Source organism: Nomascus leucogenys, chromosome 21 (genome assembly GCF_006542625.1).
Source record: "Nomascus leucogenys isolate Asia chromosome 21, Asia_NLE_v1, whole genome shotgun sequence".
Taxonomy (NCBI): Eukaryota; Metazoa; Chordata; class Mammalia; order Primates; family Hylobatidae; genus Nomascus; species Nomascus leucogenys.
In genome coordinates this window covers 71,451,919-71,471,769 of record NC_044401.1, presented here as the reverse complement: position 1 = coordinate 71,471,769, position 19,851 = coordinate 71,451,919, and the positions used below count along the sequence as shown (strand labels likewise).

Genomic DNA, 19,851 nt, shown 5'->3' with positions numbered 1-19,851 from the left:
AAGAGAAAGTTCAGGGCCATCCGTGCTGGCTCACACCTGTAATCCCAGCACTTTGGGAGGCCAAGGTGGGAGGATTTCTTGAACCCACAGTTTGAGACCAGCCTGGCCAATATGGTGAAATCCCATCTCTATCAAAAATACAAAAATTAACTGGGTGTGGTGGTGCACGCCTGTAATCTCAGCTACTTGGGAGGCTGAGGCACAAGAATCACTTGAACCCAGAAGGCAGAGGTTGCAGTGAGCCCAGATCATGCTACTGCACTCCAGTGTGGGTGACAGAGTGAAACTGTGTCTCAACAAAGAAAAAAAAAAAAATTAGCCAGGCATGGTGGTGCAGGCTGTAATCCCAGCTACTCAGGTGGCTGAGGCAAAAGAAGGGCTTGAACCTGGGAGGCAGAAGTTGCATAAACTGAGATCATGCCTGGGTGACAGTGACACTCTGTCTCCAAAGAAAAAAAAAAAAGAAAGAAAGAAAACGAAGGAAGGAAGGAAGGGAAGAAAGAAAGAGAAAGAAAGAAAGAGAAAGAAAGAAAGAGAAAGAAAAGAAAGAAAGAAAAAGAAAGAAAGAGAAAGAAAGAAAGAAAGAAAGAAAGAAAGAAAGAAAGAAAGAAAGAAAGAAAGAAAGAAAGAAAGAAAGTAAGTTAAAGTATACCGGGAAGTCCATGCTCAATTTTTGAACTATAAAAAGTTTTCAGTGCAAAATTATTGCTATTGATAAATAGCAATGACACAAAAACCACAGGAAACACTTAACGTCTATAAAACACATAACAATATCCTGAAGGTATGTTTTGGCATAGCAAAGGTAATTCGGGGATAGGAAATAACAGGTTGCTTTACTGATTTAATTCTAAGTCTGGGTGTTGGAGTGCTGAAACACTCTCTTTTTGCAAACAGACTCAACATATTTATAGCTCATCATGTTTCTTCTTAAATGGCCACTTTGGGTGTTGCAATACGTGGTCTGCAGCCTGAAGGACAAGATACATAAATTCTTCTACATCGAAAGAGTAGTTGGTGAACTTCGGGTGCTCCCCCAGGGTTGGATGGTGGCCCTGTGAAAATAAACCAGAACACGAATCCATAACTCACAGAGGTCATGGTTTTCTCTACAGCAGGAAAATTATGTTACTTTGGCTAAGGCAACTTAATTTATGTTCCACATCAGAGACCAGCAAACTTTTCCCGATAAGGGCCAGATGATAAATATTTTCAGCTCTGCTGACTCTAGGGTCTCAGTCCCAGTTACTCCACTCTGTCACTGAAGGGCACAGACAACTAGAGACAGTGCATAAACAGACAGGCATGACTGTGCTTTCTTTACAAAAACAGGTCATGGGCTGGATTTGCCCACAGGGCTGTAGCTTGTTGATCCCCTCTCTCTATATAATCTAATAGATCTTTCTAAGCCCAAATTTCACGAAGCTGCCTTTATAACATTAAAGATATAGGTTGCTTAATTCCCCTTTTTCTCCTATTTGCAAATATAAAATAAAACAACTCAGTATTCCAGAGAACAGTTTATCTTTGCAGCACTCAAGTTCAATAACCATTTTTCGTATCAATAATTGGATACTTTAAACCAATTAAAAATGAAGCAAGGTAAGTTTTGTGATTGAACTTTACCTTATCCTGAGGAAAGACTTTGTTCTGCCGTCGCCAAGTGATGTAGTGAACGCCTCTCAGCCTGGCCAAGTCTAAGTAACAGCGTTCATCTTCACAGTTGTACCTAAGGACACAAGGGTGTCACAACATGAGGCTTTTGTCCAAGGTTTTTGCCAAATCAACAACTCTCTGTGAAAATAAAATGCAGCTCCCAAATATGTCCTTGTAAAAGGTTGTAAACAAGACTGAGGAAGAGAATGTAAAAATATTCTCTGAACTAAATGAACTTAACTTTTAAAAAACAAAATAGCGTCATGGAACGGAGAGAATCGACCTTATTCAATAGGGCCTGCTGCCTATGGATTTGACATCACCTTATAATACCTCTGTGTTTAAATGTATGAAAGTGGCAAGGGGGATAGGTAACACTTCCAAGGTCATATAACTAAATAGTGAAGGATGCAAAAGTAGAACCCAGGTCCATTAGACTCTAAGGCTTGAGTTTTCTCAGTTACATTTCTCTCCCTTCTTCCATCCTTCCTTCTCTCTCTATAGGAGAAATGATAGAGATAGAATCCATTATCTGGCTATTTCTCTACCTGTATCATATACATTTTTGAAATGTTTTGCAGGGCACTGGAAGTTCATGACAACTTTTTTCCTAAATAGCCTCCTATTTAAATACAGAGTCAAATCATTTTTAAAATGAAACCATAGAATCCAGATATTTAGACATAATGGGGGGAAACAGGTAACAGTAAGTGCTATTAGTGTCTCAAGAACTAAAATGGAGCACAGTGCCAATAGCAGAATTATTATGAGAGGGAAGGCCATGTCTCCACAAACCAACCACTGAGTTAAAAAGTATGCCCTGGGCAAATCATTAACACCCAAGGGCCTCGGTTTCCCTGTGTATGGGATCAGCAAGCACTAAGTGAAGCGGTTGGCTTGTATTTTGGAGCTATGTTGTGCATGAGACATAAATGCTTTAACACAATAACTACACTGTTTGCAAGAAGATGCTCAGACTTTGGGAGGTATGCAGGAACAAACTCAATAAGGAAACCACAGATTCACATCTTCCGCATCATGCTGGGGACTGGAAGATGAAGGGGTAGTTGGCTTACTAAGTGCAATGGCAGGCTGCAGACTTTGTATTTTTAGCTGCAGGCCTTTTTTCTTTCCAGATGTCTATATGATGTGACTTCTCTTTTTGAATGATTAAATATTAAGCCTTTTGATGCTCAGAATGAAAGCTTTAGCATGCATAAAAAGCATTATCAGTTGCTTCAGTGTAAAACTGCCTCCAAACACTTACAGTTCAAATACAGCAGCCCAGTCTGGAAGGAAAAGCAAATGGGTCAGACCAGCTCCATGCATTCCAATAAATATGTCCGTATTGTGTGTGATCCTTAGTTGATCTAAAAACCCAAGTTCTCTGTGAACATACAGAATAACATGAGACAGATGGGGAGAAGAGAGAAGTCTTAGGTTGAGTTAGTTAATGATTCACAGTAAGGATATTTATAAAAGTGTATTGCCCATTTTAAACTGCATTCCATTTTTAAGAAGCATTTCTGCCAACTTCAAGTGCACTGTAGTAATTAATAAATTTCTTAATAATTTAATATATTTTCTAAGTAAGCTCACCTATCCTTTTAGGTTTAAGTACATTTTTTAAAGGAAACTTTAATATCTGTCTTAAATGGAAAAGCAGTGACATATGACATCAACAAAATTGTAAAAATTGATATAATCAAACTAAGTAGTGTTCAAATTGAGGCGGATACTATTGCAAGACAAAGCTCAGAGCCTGAGGCCTCCTCTTTCTTCATGAAAAAGAGAAATTGGCAAGTGTTAAAGAGATGTTGTGACACACTAGCACTAAATTAAAAACTATTTCCTTAGGATAATAGAAGGACTTTTTAAAAAGAAACATTTCTCCTTGTGTGATTTAAGTTTTTTAATGCCATCTGGGTACATCCAAAACAATCTCAGATACCACCAGGGTATTATCCTACCTTTGGAACAGAAAAATCCACAATTTTAGGCATGTTAGGACTGTACAAGTGTTCTCTAAATCCAAGACACTAACCAGTGTGTAAACTTTGAACCAAAAATCAGTCCCCAAACAATTCACCGAGGTGAGGCTAGGGAGAAATGCTAGAATAAGGGTGACACTCTGATTAAACAGAAAGAAATGAGATCTCCCAGCCCCACTTTACCCAAAGTAAAGAAAAATAAATGATCAAGATTATTTTGGATCTAAGAAGGGAAGCTGAATTCCCTTTTACACCAGCTAACAACAAAAACTCCACACGGGAAAAGGAAGACAGCTCCAAGTGCATGCGTATCGCAATGAGAACGTGTGCCTCAGTTTCTCCAGGAATGTGAACTGATGCCAAGGGAAGGACGGCCATTCACCCAGGTGAACATACCCCTGCACTGCCAGTTGTGGAAACGCCTGTGGTCAGCACTCACCAATCCCCGTGCCAACATGTGACTAATACTTCCCTCAGACTGGCAAGGTACGAATTCGTTGTCATTCTTGCTTATCTGAGAAACCACAACATATCCTTAAAAGCCAGTCAATGATACAGCCTCAGAGATGCCCTGCCCAGTTCTTTCCATTTCTTCCCAGCCTCATCTCAGTGAATGGTTTTGGGACTGATGTGGGGGCCCCGTCTTGGCTCACTCATTTCTTCAAGCAACACTGACGCGACATTTCTTCAGCACAGCAGATTTTACATAATCTGTAAAATGGGACTAGCTGGGCCAACTCAGAAGACTGTTGAAAGCATGAGATGAGATAAAGCAAGTAAGCATAAAAGTACATTTTGATAAATAGTAGCTGTTTTTATGGTTGCTATTTATCTCTATTCAGTGTCTGAGATCCTCGAGACGAGGGCTCTGCCATCTGCCATAATGGGATTGCTACTGCTGAGACTGGTGACCAGCTCATGGGTCCCCAATAGAGATTTATTGCACAAATGAACTAATGTATGATGAATGAAGTGCAAAGCGCCTATGCTTACATTCTCTGAAATTAAGTGTATCTATATTAGATACCCACATGCTGAGATATGTGTACTTCTTTTAACTGGAAAGTGTTCATAGCGTTAGATTTGAGAAACACAGCTGTGATTGTAGGTGGACACGGAGACAAAAGTTTTCACTTTTCCTTTTGATCTTTTCTATACTGCTTGACTTTTTCAACCAGAAACATGTACTACTTTTACCAGGAAGATGTGATTCTAGCAATAGGAATTACCTAAACTGTGAATAATAGGCATATTCTGTCTTTCTAAGCCTTTTAGTTGTATTAAGAGTTTTAAAAGAAATGTAAATATTTGATAAGATTTTTTAAAATTTCATGTTATTCTGACCCTCAAATTATCCCCATATAAATAATTTTAAGTCAGATGTTGAAATCTGGCAGCAGGCAGGGCAAATTAGGTTTATAACATCTGTAAATTTTGAACTAGTTGCCGGAGTGTGACGTTCCCCTTCCTGTGTCCATGAGTTCTCATTGTTCAATTCCCACCTATGAGTGAGAACATGCGGTGTTTGGTTTTTTGTCCTTGCGATAGTTTACTGAGAATGATGTTTTCCAGTTTCATCCATGTCCCTACAAAGGACACGAACTCATCATTTTTTATGGCTGCATAGTATTCCATGGTGGATATGTGCCACATTTTCTTAATCCAGTCTATCGTTGTTGGACATTTGGGTTGGTTCCAACTCTTTGCCATTGTGAATAGTGTCGCAATAAACATACATGTGCATGTGTCTTTATAGCAGCATGATTTATAGTCCTTTGGGTACATACCCAATAATGGGATGGCTGGGTCAAATGGTATTTCTAGTTCTAGATCCCTGAGGAATCGCCACACTGACTTCCACAATGGTTGAACTAGTTGACAGTCCCACCAACAGTGTAAAAGTGTTCCTATTTGTCCACATCCTCTCCACCACATCACACTCTGGGGACTGTTGTGGGGTGGGGGGAGGGGGGAGGGATAGCATTAGGAGATACACCTAATGCTAAATGACAAGTTAATGGGTACAGGAAATCAACATGGCACATGGATACATATGTAACAAACCTGCACATTGTGCACATGTACCCTAAAACCTAAATTATAATTTAAAAAAAAAAATTTTGAACTAGTTGCCAATTTTTTTTTTTTTTGAGACAGAGCCTCGTACTGTCACACAGGCTGGAGTGCAATGGTGCGATGTCAGCTCCCTGCAACTTCCACCTCCCGGGTTCAAGCCATTCTCCTGCCTTAGCATCCTGAATACCTAGGACTACAGGCACACGCTGCCACACTCGGCTAATTTTTTGTATTTTTTAGTAGAGATGGGGTTGCACCACGTTGCCCAGGTTGGTCTTGAACTCCTGAGCCCAGGCAATCTGCCCATCTCACCCTCCCAAAGTGCTAGGATTACAGGCGTCAGCCATCACGGCCAGTCTGCCAATTTTTTAAAATTATGAAATTTTAGGCCAGGTGTGGTGGCTCCTGCCTGTAATCGCAGCACTTTGGGAGGCAGAGGCAGGCGGATCACTTGAGGTCAGGACTTCAAGACCAGCCTGGCCAACATGGTGAAACCTCGTCTCTACAAAAAATACAAAAATTAGCCAGATAAGGTGGCACATGCCTGTAGTCCCAGCTACTCGGGAGGCAGAGGCAAGAGAATCACTTGAACCCAGGAGGTGGAGATTGCAATGAGCCGAGATGGCACCACTGCACTCCAGCCTGGGTGACAGAGCAAGACTCTGTCTCAAAAACAAACAAACAAACAAAAAATTCTGAAATTTTAAATGAAAACCTGAATTCATCACTTCTTTTGAATAAGGAGATGGAGTCACAACATCAGGCCCCAGAAAGCCAAAGAGTAACTGCCCTTGTTCGCAGGGCCTTCACCTGCCCATTTCATTCATTTATAGTGTCTACTTGTCCCTTCTGGGCCTATAAATGCCAATGGCTCCCACTGGAAAAATGCTTTCTAGCCCCCTTGACCTCACCCAAGCAAAAGTTGACAGTGTCTGCTGAGATTGGCTATTACTTACCTATACTTGTAGTCAACAATCTGGACTTCAAATGTAGATACTGTTTTCAGTGCATTTACAAGCTGGGAAAAAAGAGAAACATTTAGCATTTCTTTTCCTTCTTTCACTTCTGTTTTTCCTTTATGAGTCCTAAAATTTCTTTTTTTTGCATATACTATTTCAGATATTAAATATCATTTGGTAACAACAACAACACATAAAAAGAAAATAAATAAATATCATTCAGGTCAATAGTTCTGAACTGTCATTAAGTTCAAATCCAGGCTCCACCTGTGAACACACGACTCTACCTCCCTCAGATACCAACGCACTGTGTTGTTGTGAGGCTGAAAGGAGAAGACAATTCATGGAGGCAAAGTGCTAGGCACAGAAACACACTAACCATTAACTGTTGTTATTACCATTTGCTTATTATTCCCTCAACTTTCAACACACATTTTTGGGCACCAGAATGCCCAAAATGTTCCAGACTTCACCTTAAAAGTTTTTGTCCCATCCATTATCTCATTTCAGACAAACCACTAGTGCTTTAAACCTCATCCTCTGAAAATACTAAAGTCTTGGCAGAGAAACATTTTCAGTACTTCTACATAGAAAAACAACTATTCTTCTAGCAAACAGAAAGTAACAAAGCATTGTTAATTTATTATCAAAAATATAGTCATAGTTCTCTGTCCCTCACAATTAGGCCACTGGGGATCACCATCATTCAGAAATGTCTGCACCTGTATCATGTTGCCTTGCGGCATGCACTGCACTGCAACAGCAACATCAACAGCTCCAAGTATTATTGACGGGGCATGTAAATGGTGCTGGCATTTCAAAGAGTGTCGTTAGGTTTACGTCACTTAATCCTCGTAAGAATCACACCAGTGGCCGGGCGCAGTGGCTCACGCCTGTAATCCCAGCACTTTGGGAGGCCGAGGTGGGTGGATTACCTGAGATCAGGAGTTCAAGACCAACCTGACCAACATGGTGAAACCCTGTCTCTACTAAAAATACAAAATTAGCTGGGTGTGGTGGCACATGCCTGTAATCCTAGCTACGTGGGAGGCTAAGAGAGGAGAATCGCTTGAACCCGAGAGATGGAGGCTGCAGTGAGCCGAGATCATTCCATTGCACTCCAGCCTGGGCAACAAGAGCAAAACTCTGTTTAAAAAAAAAAAAAACAAACAAAAAAATCATACCAAGTAAGTATTAGTACTATGCCCACTTTACAAATTAGACAAGATAGGCTCAGAGAAGTGAAATAACTTTCCCAGGATCTCACAGCTCCCAAATGCACAGCCAAAAATAAATCTAGGTCTTCTGACCCCAGAACCTGTGTTCTTAACCAGTACACTCTATTGTCCTGCTTACAGAAAGCAACAAGCAGTGACCAGGATTTAATCCCCTCCTGTGTCACACACACACACACACACACAAACACACACACAGAGTCATGACTGGAAATTTCTCTCTCCAGACAGCCCCTGAACTCTTATAAAGAGTTGAAGGGGTAAGAAGATTAGAATTCTGTTTTGCAGGAGAGATGGCAGATGGCATAAACCTTGGTCTTTTAATGAGATTGCCCACATAAAAGGAATCACATGGCCGGGCACGGTGGCTCACGCCTGTAATCCCAGCACTTTGGGAGGCTGAGGCGGGCGGATCACGAGGTCAGGAGATCAAGACCATCCTGGCTAACACGGTGAAACCCCGTCTCTATTAAAAATACAAAAAATTAGCGGGGCGAGGTAGCAGGCGAATGTAGTCCCAGCTACGCGGGAGGCTGAGGCAGGAGAAGGGAGTGAACCCTGGGGGGTGGAGCCTGCGGTGAGCTGAGATCGCGCCACTGCACTCCAGCCTGGGTGAAAGAGCGAGACTCCTTCTCAAAAAAAAAAAAAAAAGAAAAGAAAAGAATAAAAGGAATCACGTGTGCTGAGGGTCTCAGGGCAAGCATGCCCTTTTTCATGATTTCTAGTTGCACGAGAAAGGTGGCCCTATCCCTTCCAACAGCTATTCAAACCCTGAAGTTGGGCAGGATTCCACAAGCCAAGATTTAATGAGGCCATTTGGGTTGTATTATCTATTTATTAATCAAAGTATAGCCAAAGGTGCTTTCTTCCCTGCCCGGGAGCTGCCTTTCTAGTGACATCCAATCCTCAGGAGAGAAGCAGCCAGTTGGGTGCTCTTTGGCTTGGAGTTGGGGGCTGAATGATCAAATTTCACCTTTGGGCGCCATCATCTGGGCAATGTGCATGACTGGATCTGAAAACCTCACGCCTGCACTAAAGCATCTACCAGCACTATACCTTTCTACTGGACCTCCGCAGTGGCCTGATGCTGTTCCTCCGCCTGCCCCTTCCTGATATACTGGGGCCAGAGGTAGATTCTGCCTCCTCTGAAATCTATTTGCTGTTTTAGTAGTAGCACACTCTAAGAAAGCAGTTTCAGTCCCCGACTACGTTGACTTACGCCTCCGTTACTCTAATCACCAGCTGGGTGACCTTAGGCATGTTTTTTAACCACTGAGCCATAGAGGATAGTAATACCATACCTACCTCATGGGTTTGCTGGGAGGGTCGGGGGGCACAATGTACAAAAGGAGCACACAATAATATGCGTGACCCCCAACTGCACTCATTATGTGTGGTGTGTACCAATATATACTGTTGATCTGTTGGCTACTGAGGCTTCCCTTTGTGTACCCAACATTGCACTATTTGATACGTTCTTATTTCTAGGTCTTTAAACACACACATACAAACACACACACCCTCCACACACACACTGCTCATTTCTTCCATCCACAGAGCTTACAATTAACACTTCATTACGCCATATGTTCATGTCCTCTGTAATCCATATGGATCTCAGGAAGAGATGTTAATTACATAATTCTGATCAGCCTGTTAGGCAGCCAAATTAGTCTGTGTAAAATATTTTACCCATCAAAATATGACCCCCCCCCACCCCACTTCTCTCTCACTACGTATTTTCCAGTTTGTTTCTACTTACCTGCTCAAGTTAAAAGCCTCAAGTCACACTTGATCCTTGATATCTTTCCTGGCCTTCTCTAATGTGACTGTACTTTTACATTCCAAAAGTAAGTATCATAGGTCCTATCTCCAAAATATATCTTGAATCCATCTACCGTGTCATCTCTACTGTCATCACTTTGGCTAAACACTCTCCCCTGGGCCACAATAATGGCTTCTGATCAATCTCCTTGCTCTCACTCTTGCAGGCAGAATGACTTAAAAATAAATGTCAATTCATATCTCTCCCTCTGTTTTCTATTTGCTGCTGTAACAAACTGCCACAAATTCAGCAGCTTAACACAACACAATTTATCCCCTTACAGTTCTGCAGGATTGGAGCCTGACATGGGTCTCACTGGGCTAACATCAGGGTGTCAGCAGGGCTGGGTTCCTCCTGCAGGCTCCAGGGAAGAATCCCCTGCCTTACCTTTTCCAGCTTCTAGAAGCCCTCCACACTCCATGACTCACAGGCCTGCCCCCTCCATCTTCGAAGCCAGCAACGTGACATCTCTCTGGCCCCAGTTCCCTTATATCTCCCCCTCTGACTCTCTTTCCTGCCTCCCTCTCCCACTTTTAATGAAATGATGAACTCAGATCTGATCAGTGAGAAGACTCCAGTGAAGAAAACAGCTGTCCAGGCCGAGGCAAAAGTTTTCTAGTGGATGGAGTTTAAGGCCCATTTGTGATTATACTGGGCTCACGTGGACAATCCAGGATAAACCCCTTACTTTAAGGCCAGTTGGTTGGGGACCTTAATTCCATCTGCAACCTTACTTTCCCTATGCCACGTAGCCTAGCCTGTTGACAGGTTCCGGAGATTTGGATGTGGACATCCTTTGGGAGGAGGAGGAAGAGACATTATTCTGCCAACAACGCCCTGCTTGAAAACTTCACAGTGGTTTTCCCCTACACTGGAATAAAATCCCCCTCCCACCAAGGTCTAGGAGGCTGATATGATCTGTGGCCTCCCTGCACCATGCCTGACTTCTTGGATATCGCCCCACCTCTCTCAAGATGCTACAGTCATATTGGTATTCTCTGTTTCTAGAAAACTGAAAGCTCAGTCCACTAGAATACATGTGACTCTGCCCGGGAGGCTCTTTCTCTTGCTACATTCTTCTCTGATTAGGTCTCAGTCTAAGCAGTGTCTCTTTGAATGCCCTTGTGTGAGTACCAGCCCCCTTCCATCCACATCCCCAGTCTCTATGAATCACCCTGGTTCATCCTTCGAAGCATTTATCACTGCCTGACATCACCGTACTTATTGACGTTTTTACTTACTTCGTATCTGTCTCTCACCTCTACAGTGTAAGCTCCATGAGGTCAGGCACCTTCCCCCTCTTTGCTCTACTCTATCTCCAGGGCCTAGAACATGCCTGACGCATAGCAGGTGCTCAATTAACTACTGTAGAATAAATTCTTACGACTGAGAGGCTATCTTCAGGCCATGATGTTGTAGGTAGTGGCCTCGCATGGTGATCTCACTGAGGCTAAATATAATTTATGAGTTGGTGCTACTGAAATGAGTCAGGATGCCGAAAATGCAGTTTCTAAGACATGGTCATGTACAGAGATTCTTCCAACCGAATCTGCTGCTGAATACCACAGGATTAATGGCCTCAACCATCTTTTGCATCAACTGTGCAAAAGAAAGTCTTACATTACTGCTACTTGTTTGTCCGGATGCCCTCTACTGCAGTCAAGGCAAGATTCAGACAGCTTTTTCCATGTGGAGTTGATGCAGATGAACATTTACTATAAGGCAAAGCTAGGTTGTTCATGGGTGGTTTGCTGAATCTCACTAGAAATTCAAATGCAATAAATAAACTGGGCATAGGCCATCAAACTTTTCTCAAAACTAATAGTTTTAAACCAAAGCTTTTAATGTAATGTGAAAAAAAAACACAATTTGTTTTATGAATTCAATATGAAGGCATTAAAAATGCATACCAAAAACTAACCTCATTTTGGTTTAGGATTTTCCGGTATTCTGTGCTCCGTGCGAGAATGGTGACTCGAATTTTTCCATCCTGTAATCAAAATGAAACAGTAAAACAACACTGTATATGCCTGGGTGGATGAATGAACATCTGAACCTAAAATGTGATTTTCACAAAAAGATGAAACTCAACCAGGATACATTAATAGAACTATTCGTTTTTAGCCTGATTCCTTCACCACTCTCAGGGAATAAAAATGTATCCACTTCAACCACCGAAGGCAAAAAGCAGTTCATTACATTGTCCGTTTGGTTAGGTGGGTGAATTTTCTGGCAGGGGTTGTGTATGTTAGATTTGGGGAGGTGAGGGAGACACAGCCAATGAACGGGGAAAGGAGGGCAGGAGGATGCACATTCTTGTAATGTTCCTTAGTTTCTCTTTTATAGGTTTTTGACACCTGGTTTCAGATGACTCCAGGTCAGAAAATGTTTTTGGGTTTTGTTTTGGGACAGTCTTGCTCTGTCACCCAGGCGGGAGTGCAGTGGCATGATCCTGGCTCACTGCAGCCTCTGCCTCCCGGGTTCAAGCGATTCTTGTGCCCCAGCCTCCTGAGCAGCTGGGACTACAAGCACATGCCACCACATCTAGCTAATTTTTGTATTTTTTGCACAGATGGGGTTTTGCCATGTTGGCCAGGCTGGTCTTGAAATCCTGGACTCAAGTGATCCACCTGCCTTGGCCTCCCCAGAAAATGTTAACACAAAAACATGGTCTCCTGATCATTTCTGTTTCTGAAAAGGTGGTATCAATTTTTATTAGGGAAAAAAACTCAAGCCCACCTCAGAATCCACAGTGTATCCATTACCTTGGGTCCTTCTTGTGTGATGTTTAGTCTGTGTAGCACATGCTGGGAAAATGCCCTGAATAGTCCAGTATTTTGACAGCCAGATATCTAAAATAAAAACACCGGTTGATATCACAATGAATACTTCTGTATTGTAATTTAAGATACTGTCAAGTGATGTATAAATGTTAGCATGTCTGTAAATATGAATGCTAATGGTAGACAATGTGCTTACCAGAGGAGTATTATAGAACAGCCCATACCTCATGCGGGGGAGTAACGAAAAAACAGCTTCTTTAAAACATACCTAAGAACAAAGATACATTAAAAGATAAGACGATATAATTTGCACCCTTCACACCAAAATAGCACGTATAATTTTGAAAAATAGATTTTAATTAATCTCCATTTTGCATTGCTTGAATAAGACACCACTTCACTCAAAGAGAGCAGAATTCATATTTTTGGAAAGATTATAGAAAAAAGTTTTCGAAGGCTGCATGATTAACAACACTGAGGATTCTAATTATAATAAAAGAAATTCAGAAATTCAGAAATCAGTGGTAATGGCTAATAGGAACTCATAATAAATGTTTATTTTATGAGTGAGTCATTTGCACTCAAGAAATATTCAGACATTTCAGGAAAATTTCCAGTACCCTTTTGGAATCATAAGTTTTCAAATGTATAATGTCATAATCAGTAAATGCATTCCATGTGTCGGAGAATAGGTCACCATATCCGTAAGAACTCTGAAAGTAGAAACAAAACAAGGTTTTAGGGCAATAAAAGGATACAACATGACTTTTCAAAGATGCAACTAAATACCTGAATTTGCCTGTGTTAAAAACTAACAATCCTATGCAAGTTCATAAAATCCATATAAGCAAAATGGATCTTCATCTTGGGCCACAGCAAATGCCTAATTTGATGAAATATCATCAGAAATAATTATCACAGTTATACTCTTAGCCATTAATAGTGTTCCATTTTTCTACCTTAACTTCTTTTATTCTCACATCGTTGCAGTTCAGGGTTTTTTCCTGTGAACATCTTATCCAAATTATAGATACACACAACACACACATATGCCACCGTTTGTACACACTCTGTTATGCTCAGTGTGCAAAAACCATCACGGTGAATGAAAAATACTTTGGAAAAAAATTTCAGAGCAAGAAAATGGGTTCAAAGTTTTAACAGTGGCTGCGTGCAGTGGCTCACGGCTGTAATCCCAGCACTCTGGAAGGCCGAGGCAGGCAGATCACTTGAGGTCAGGAGTTCGAGACCAGCCTGACCAATAAGATGAAACCCCATCTCTACTAAAAATACAAAAATTAGCCAGGCATGGTGGCATGTGCTTGTAATCCCAGCTACTCGGGAGGCTGAGACAGGAGAATCACTTGAACCCGGGAGGTGGGGGTTGTAGTGAGCGGAGATCATGCCATTGCACTCCAGCCTGGGCAACAAGAGCAAAACTCCATCTCGAAAAAAAAAGAAAGTTTTAACATTAAAAATATAGGCTGGTCACAGTGGCTCATGCCTGTAATTTCAGTACTTTGGGAGGCAAAGGTAGGAGGATCACTTGAGCCTTGACGTTTAAGGCTGCAGTGCGCTATGATCATGCCATATACTCCAGCCTGGGCAACAGAGCAAGACCTTGTCTAAAATAACGTCACACAACATAACATAACATAATATAACATAACATAACATAACATAAATATATATAATATATGTAATTCTATGAAATGTCCCCCCACCCATTGACTAGTGAATAAAAAGTGGTAATTTCCCATGAATAATAATGGTGTCAATAACAACTCTATATAATAATAATAGCATCCTACACACTTCCTATGTTCCAGGCACTGCTTTTGGGCACTTGACATTATTAATGCACATTAAGCCACCCACAAGCCTAACGAGTTGATAATATCATTTTCCCTATTTTGCAGATGAGGAAACTGAGACACATTTTAAGTCATTTGCCTACATTGCAAAGCAGCTGAGTTATAGAGCTGGGATTCAATCCAGCCTGTGCCGTCAGTTCCATCTGACAGCTGCCTCTCAGCAGGAATTAGTTATTTCTAGTATAATTACCACATGCTTTTTTTTTTTTTTTGAGAGGGAGTCTCACCCTGTCACCCAGGCTAGAGTGCAATGTCATGATCTGGGCTCACTGCAACCTCCACCTCCCAAGTTCAAGCAATTCTCCTGCCCCAGCCTCCCGAGTAGCTGGGATTACAGGCGCACACCGCCACACCCAGCTAATTTTTGTATCTTTTGATAGAGACGGGGTTTCACCATATTGGCCAGGCTGGTTTCAAACTCCTGAGCTCAAGTGATCCACCCACCTCGGCCTCCTAAAGTGCTGAGATTACAGAAACCACACCCAGTCTCATTTATTTTTTGAAAAGTAGTTAATTATGAGCTCCATTAGCTAAGAAGAAGATCAATTAATTTTTAAACGGTTTCACTTAGATTGAAAAATTCAGCCAATAGAAATCAGAAATATGCACTATAGCATTACATTCAAGCTCTATAGTTACACATTAAGTTCATGTCTTTTTATCTTTATAGCATTCTTTTCTCAGATTTTGAAAATTTTATGTTGCACATATTACAGTTATTTCAAAGTTATTGATATCTGTTAGATGTGAAAATAAAAAAAAAAAAAAGCCTTCTTTCCATGTTCCTCCAATGCCATTCTAATAAAGGCCCTTCTCAACACCATCTAAAATGAAATGTCCCTGTTCTGGCTCAATAATAAATAAAGGGCAAATAAAAGAAGTGATTCTAGATGGTTTCCTGAGATAAAATACCTCAGATAAAATAAAATACGTTTGAAAGGAAATTTTAATAATAAAATACAATAATCCTGACTGATCCTTCCTCAGGGAAGTCATACATTATTGAATAAGAACCACCTCCAGAAGCTTCTTTTCCATGTTTCCCAAGTCCAAATTATCCACCATTTGGGAAGGAGGGGCTTCTTCCTACACTCATGTTGAAGAATATTTGGATAGTCTTCAAGGTGACATAAAATTTCCTTTAGTGTGTCTCAAATTTAAACACGCACATAATCTATGACTTAGAAATTCCACTTAAAGGAATCTGTCCTACAGAAATGCTAGGATAAGCATGTGAAGATATAGGTATATTGAAAGGACGTTATGTGTTTACAGTGACATTTCAGTAAATAGCACAGAACTGGAAACAAAACTAAATGTGATGGGGGGTGGGGTGGGAAATGAATACATGCACTGATGCATGCCTCCAACTTCCAAAACATCCATTAAACAGAATACCATGTAATACCTAAAGGATAGCCCTAAAGGTACTGACTTAAAAAGAAATTCCAGAGATAACACTAAGGTGGCAATATGAGACAGAGAGTATATTTTCCATAAGAATATAAACATATTGGCCAGGCATGGTGGCTCATGGCTGTAATCCCAGTGCTTTGGGAGGCTGAGGTGAGAGGATCACTTGACGCCAGGAGTTCAAGACTGTATTAGCCAGTTTTCACACTGCTGATAAAGACATACCTGAGACTGGGAAGAAAAAGAACTTTAACTGGACTTACAATTCCACATGGCTGGGGAGGCCTCAGAACCATGGCAGGAGGTGAAAGACACTTCTTACATGGCAGCGGCAAGAGGAAATGAGGAAGAAGCAAAAGCGGAAAACCCTGATAAACCCATCACATCTCATGAGACTTACTCACTATCACGAGAATAGCATGGGAAAGACTGGCCCTCATGATTCAATTACCTCCCCCTGGGTCCCTCCTATAACACGTGGAAATTCTGGGAGATATAACTCAACTTGACATTTGGTGGGGACATAGCCAAACCATATCATTCTGCCCCGGGGCCCTCTAAATCTCGTGTCCTCATATTTCAAAACAAACCATGCCTTCCCAACAGTCCCCCAAAGTCTTAACTCATTTCAGCATTAACCCAAAAGTCCACAGTCCAAAGTCTCATCTGAGACAAGGCAAGTCCCTTCCACCTACGAGTCTGTAAAACCAAAACAAGCTAGTTACTTCCTAGATACGATAGGGATACAGGTATTGGGTAATTACAGCCGTTCCAAATGGGAGAAATTGGCCAAAACAAAGGGGTTACAGGGCCCACGCAAGTCCGAAATCCAGCATGGCAGTCAAACTTTAAAGCTCCAAAATGATCTCCTTTGACTCCACGTCTCACATCCAGGTTACGCTGAAGCATGAGGTGGGTTCCCACAGTCTTTGGCAGCTCTGCTCCTGTGGTTTTGCAGGGTACAGCCTCCCTTCTGGCTGCTTTCATGGGCTGCTGTTGATTGTCTGTGGCTTTTCCAGATGCACAGTTCAAGCTGTCAGTGGATCTGCCATTCTGGGATCTGGAGGATGGTGGCCCTCTTCTCACAGCTCCACTAGGCAGCACTCCACTAAGGACTCTGTGTGGGGGCTCCAACCCCACATTTCCCTTCCACACTGCCTTAGCAGAGGTTCTCCATGAGGGCCCCACCCCTGCAGCAAACTTCCGCCTGGGCATCTAGGTGTTTCCACACATCTTCTGAAATCTAGGTGGAGGTTCCCAAACCTCAATTCTTGACTTCTGTGCACCGCAGGCTCAACACCACATGGAAGCTGCCACAGCTTGGGGCTTCCACCCTCTGAAGCGACAGCCTGAGCTGTACATTGGCCCCTTTCAGCCATGGCTGGAGCGGCTAGGACACAAGGCACCAAGTCCCTAGGCTGCAAAGAGCATGGGGACCCTGGGCCCAGCCCACGAAACCACTTTTTCCTCCTGGGCCTCCAGGCCTGTGATGGGAGCAGCTGCCATGAAGGTTTCTTATATGGCTTGAAGACATTTTCCTCATGGTCTTGGGAATTAACATTAGGCTCCTTGCTATTTATGCAAATTTCTGCAGCCAACTTGAAATTCTCCCCAGAAAGTGGGTTATTTTCTATTACACAATCAGGCTGCAAATTTTCTGAACTTAGATGCTCTGTTTCCCTTTTAAAACTGAGTGTCTTTAACAGCACCAAAGTCAACTTTTGAAAGCTTTCCTGCTTAGAAATTTCTTCTGCCAAATACCCTAAATCATCTCTCTCAAGTTCAAAGTTCCACACATCTCTAGGGCAGGGCAAAATGCTGCCATTCTCTTTGCTAAAACATATCAAGAGTCACCTTTGTTCCAGTTCCCAACAGGTTCCTCATCTCCATCTGAGACCACCTCAGCCTGGATTTTATTGTCCATATCACTATCAGCATTTTGGACAAAGCTATTAAACAAGTCTCTAGGAAGTTGCAAACTTTCCCACATCTTCCTGTCTTCTTCTGAGCCCTTCAAACTGTTCCCGTCGCTGCCTGTCACCCAGTTTCAAAGTCACCTCCACATTTTCGGGTATCTTTTCAGCAACACCCCACTCTACTGGTACCAATGTACTGTATTAGTCCGTTTTCAGTCTGCTGATAAAGACACACCCGAGACTGGGAAGAAAAAGAGGTTTAATTGCACTTACAGTTTCACATGGCTGGGGAAGCCTCAGAATCATGGTGGGAGGTAAAAGGCACTTCTTACATGGTGGCAGCAAGGGAAAATGAGGAAGAAGCAAAAGTGGAAACCGCTGATAAACCCATCAGATCTCATGAGACTTATTCACTATCACAAGAATAGCACAGGAAACACCAGCCCCCAGGATTCAATTACCTCCCCCTGGGTCCCTCCCACAACATGTGGGAATTCTGGGAGATACAATTCAAGCTGAGATTTGGTGGGGACACAGCCAAACCGTATCAAGGACCAATCTGGGTACCATAACGAGATCTTGTCTCTACAGAAAATAAATTTAAAAATTAGCCAGATGTCAAATCAGAAGACAGTAATATATATATACACACACACACGTTATGACTATATATACTGTCACAACACATACATAACATATATATAGAAAAGAATAGCCAGGTATGGTGGCATGCACATGTAGTCCTAGCTACTTGGGAGGCTGAGGCAGGAAGATCAACTGAGCCCAGGAGAGCAAGGCTGCAGTGAGCCAGGATCATATTCCTGGACTTTAGCCTGGGTGACATATTTGCACTTATTAAAATAAAGAGAGTCCTGCAAGGGACTCACACACGTTAACTGTAGTTACCCTTGGGGGGAACAGGAAATTGGAGAGGAAGAAGGAGACTTTTTAAAAAACTTGACATACTTCTGTGTTGTTTGAACTCATTATAATCAGGTATTACTTTCATAATTAAAAAAGTAATCATGGCTGGACACAGTGGCTCACATCTGTAATCCCAGCACTTTGAGAGGCCGAGGCAGGTGGATCACCTATGGTCAGGAGTTCAAAACCAGCCTGGTTAACATGGTGAAACCCTGTCTCTACTAAAAATATAAAAATTAGCCAGGTGTGGTGGCACACACTGTCATCCCAGGTACTGGGGAAGCCGAGGCAGGAGAATCGCTTGAACCTCAGAGGCGGAGGTTGCGGTGAGCCAAGATTGCGACACTGCACTTGAGCCTGGGCGACAGGGCAAGACTCTGTCTCAAAAACAAACAAAAAAAAGTAATCATAAAGCTGTTCTACTTTTCAGCACAAGCAAATGTGGAAAGCCTGCAGTAATTTCTCCTTTTATTCATTCTGTTTAATAAAAGCAACCCTGCTGTGCTCAGAGAGGCATCTGAAGATGGGTCCCTCTATGCATGTTTGCAGGTTGGTGGCCTTGCCCATCCCACTGAGGATGCCACATGCTGAAGGGAGTAAACTGCAGAGCTTTTCAAGGAGGAGAGGGAAGGCCCCATAGGCTTCCTTGTGATGACAGTTTGGAAAATATCACCAAGATGTGGACTGCAGTCACAGCTACCTCCCTGCTCTTCCCTGGGCAAACTGCTCAACCAAGACCATCAGGACTCTGGCAACACCATCCGCTGTGAGGCATTCATGTCATAGTCGGCCTGCAGATCACAGTGCTGCTTAATTTAAGGCCTTACCAACAAAAGGAAAACAGCAGCCACACAAACCCTTACTTAGTGCCATCCCCATCCAACCTACCCTGTGGGCCTGAATTCTGGAGCGATCTGGCAGAGTTGCCTGTCCTGAGAACCTGGCTTAGTAAATGGCCTCTCTGACTAAGAGTGCGGGTTTAAAATGGATGCACATGGGGTGGCAAAGGAAGGGGGTAACATCGGGCATCCACCCTGCTGGGCTACACCCATCCTGCTTATCTGTGCCAGAGCTGAGGTCAAACTGCCCTCATGTCTCATGCTCGGCAGACTGAGTAACCTGGGGTCTTCACGGTGGCCGTGCATCCTACTCCAGCAGCCACAGAGAAGGGGAGGGTTGTAGGAGCTGGCTCACTTATA

At 42.4% G+C, this 19,851-nt stretch overlaps 1 protein-coding gene across 1 annotated transcript in view; it reads right to left on the bottom strand.

Annotated features, from left to right (window-relative positions):
* Nucleotides 1-581: 581 nt before the first annotated feature.
* The window catches only part of EOGT (EGF domain specific O-linked N-acetylglucosamine transferase), a 40,690-nt gene continuing 21,420 nt past the window's right edge, over nt 582-19,851 (bottom strand). The window contains exons 11-18 of the mRNA XM_004091775.3: nt 13,146-13,238; nt 12,722-12,793; nt 12,508-12,594; nt 11,664-11,732; nt 6,680-6,741; nt 2,924-3,043; nt 1,627-1,729; nt 582-1,055 (exon numbers count right to left, since the gene is read on the bottom strand). Of these exons, the coding sequence (XP_004091823.2) occupies nt 909-1,055; nt 1,627-1,729; nt 2,924-3,043; nt 6,680-6,741; nt 11,664-11,732; nt 12,508-12,594; nt 12,722-12,793; nt 13,146-13,238 (753 nt within the window). The 3' untranslated portion in view covers nt 582-908. The remainder of the gene's footprint in view (nt 1,056-1,626; nt 1,730-2,923; nt 3,044-6,679; nt 6,742-11,663; nt 11,733-12,507; nt 12,595-12,721; nt 12,794-13,145; nt 13,239-19,851) is intronic.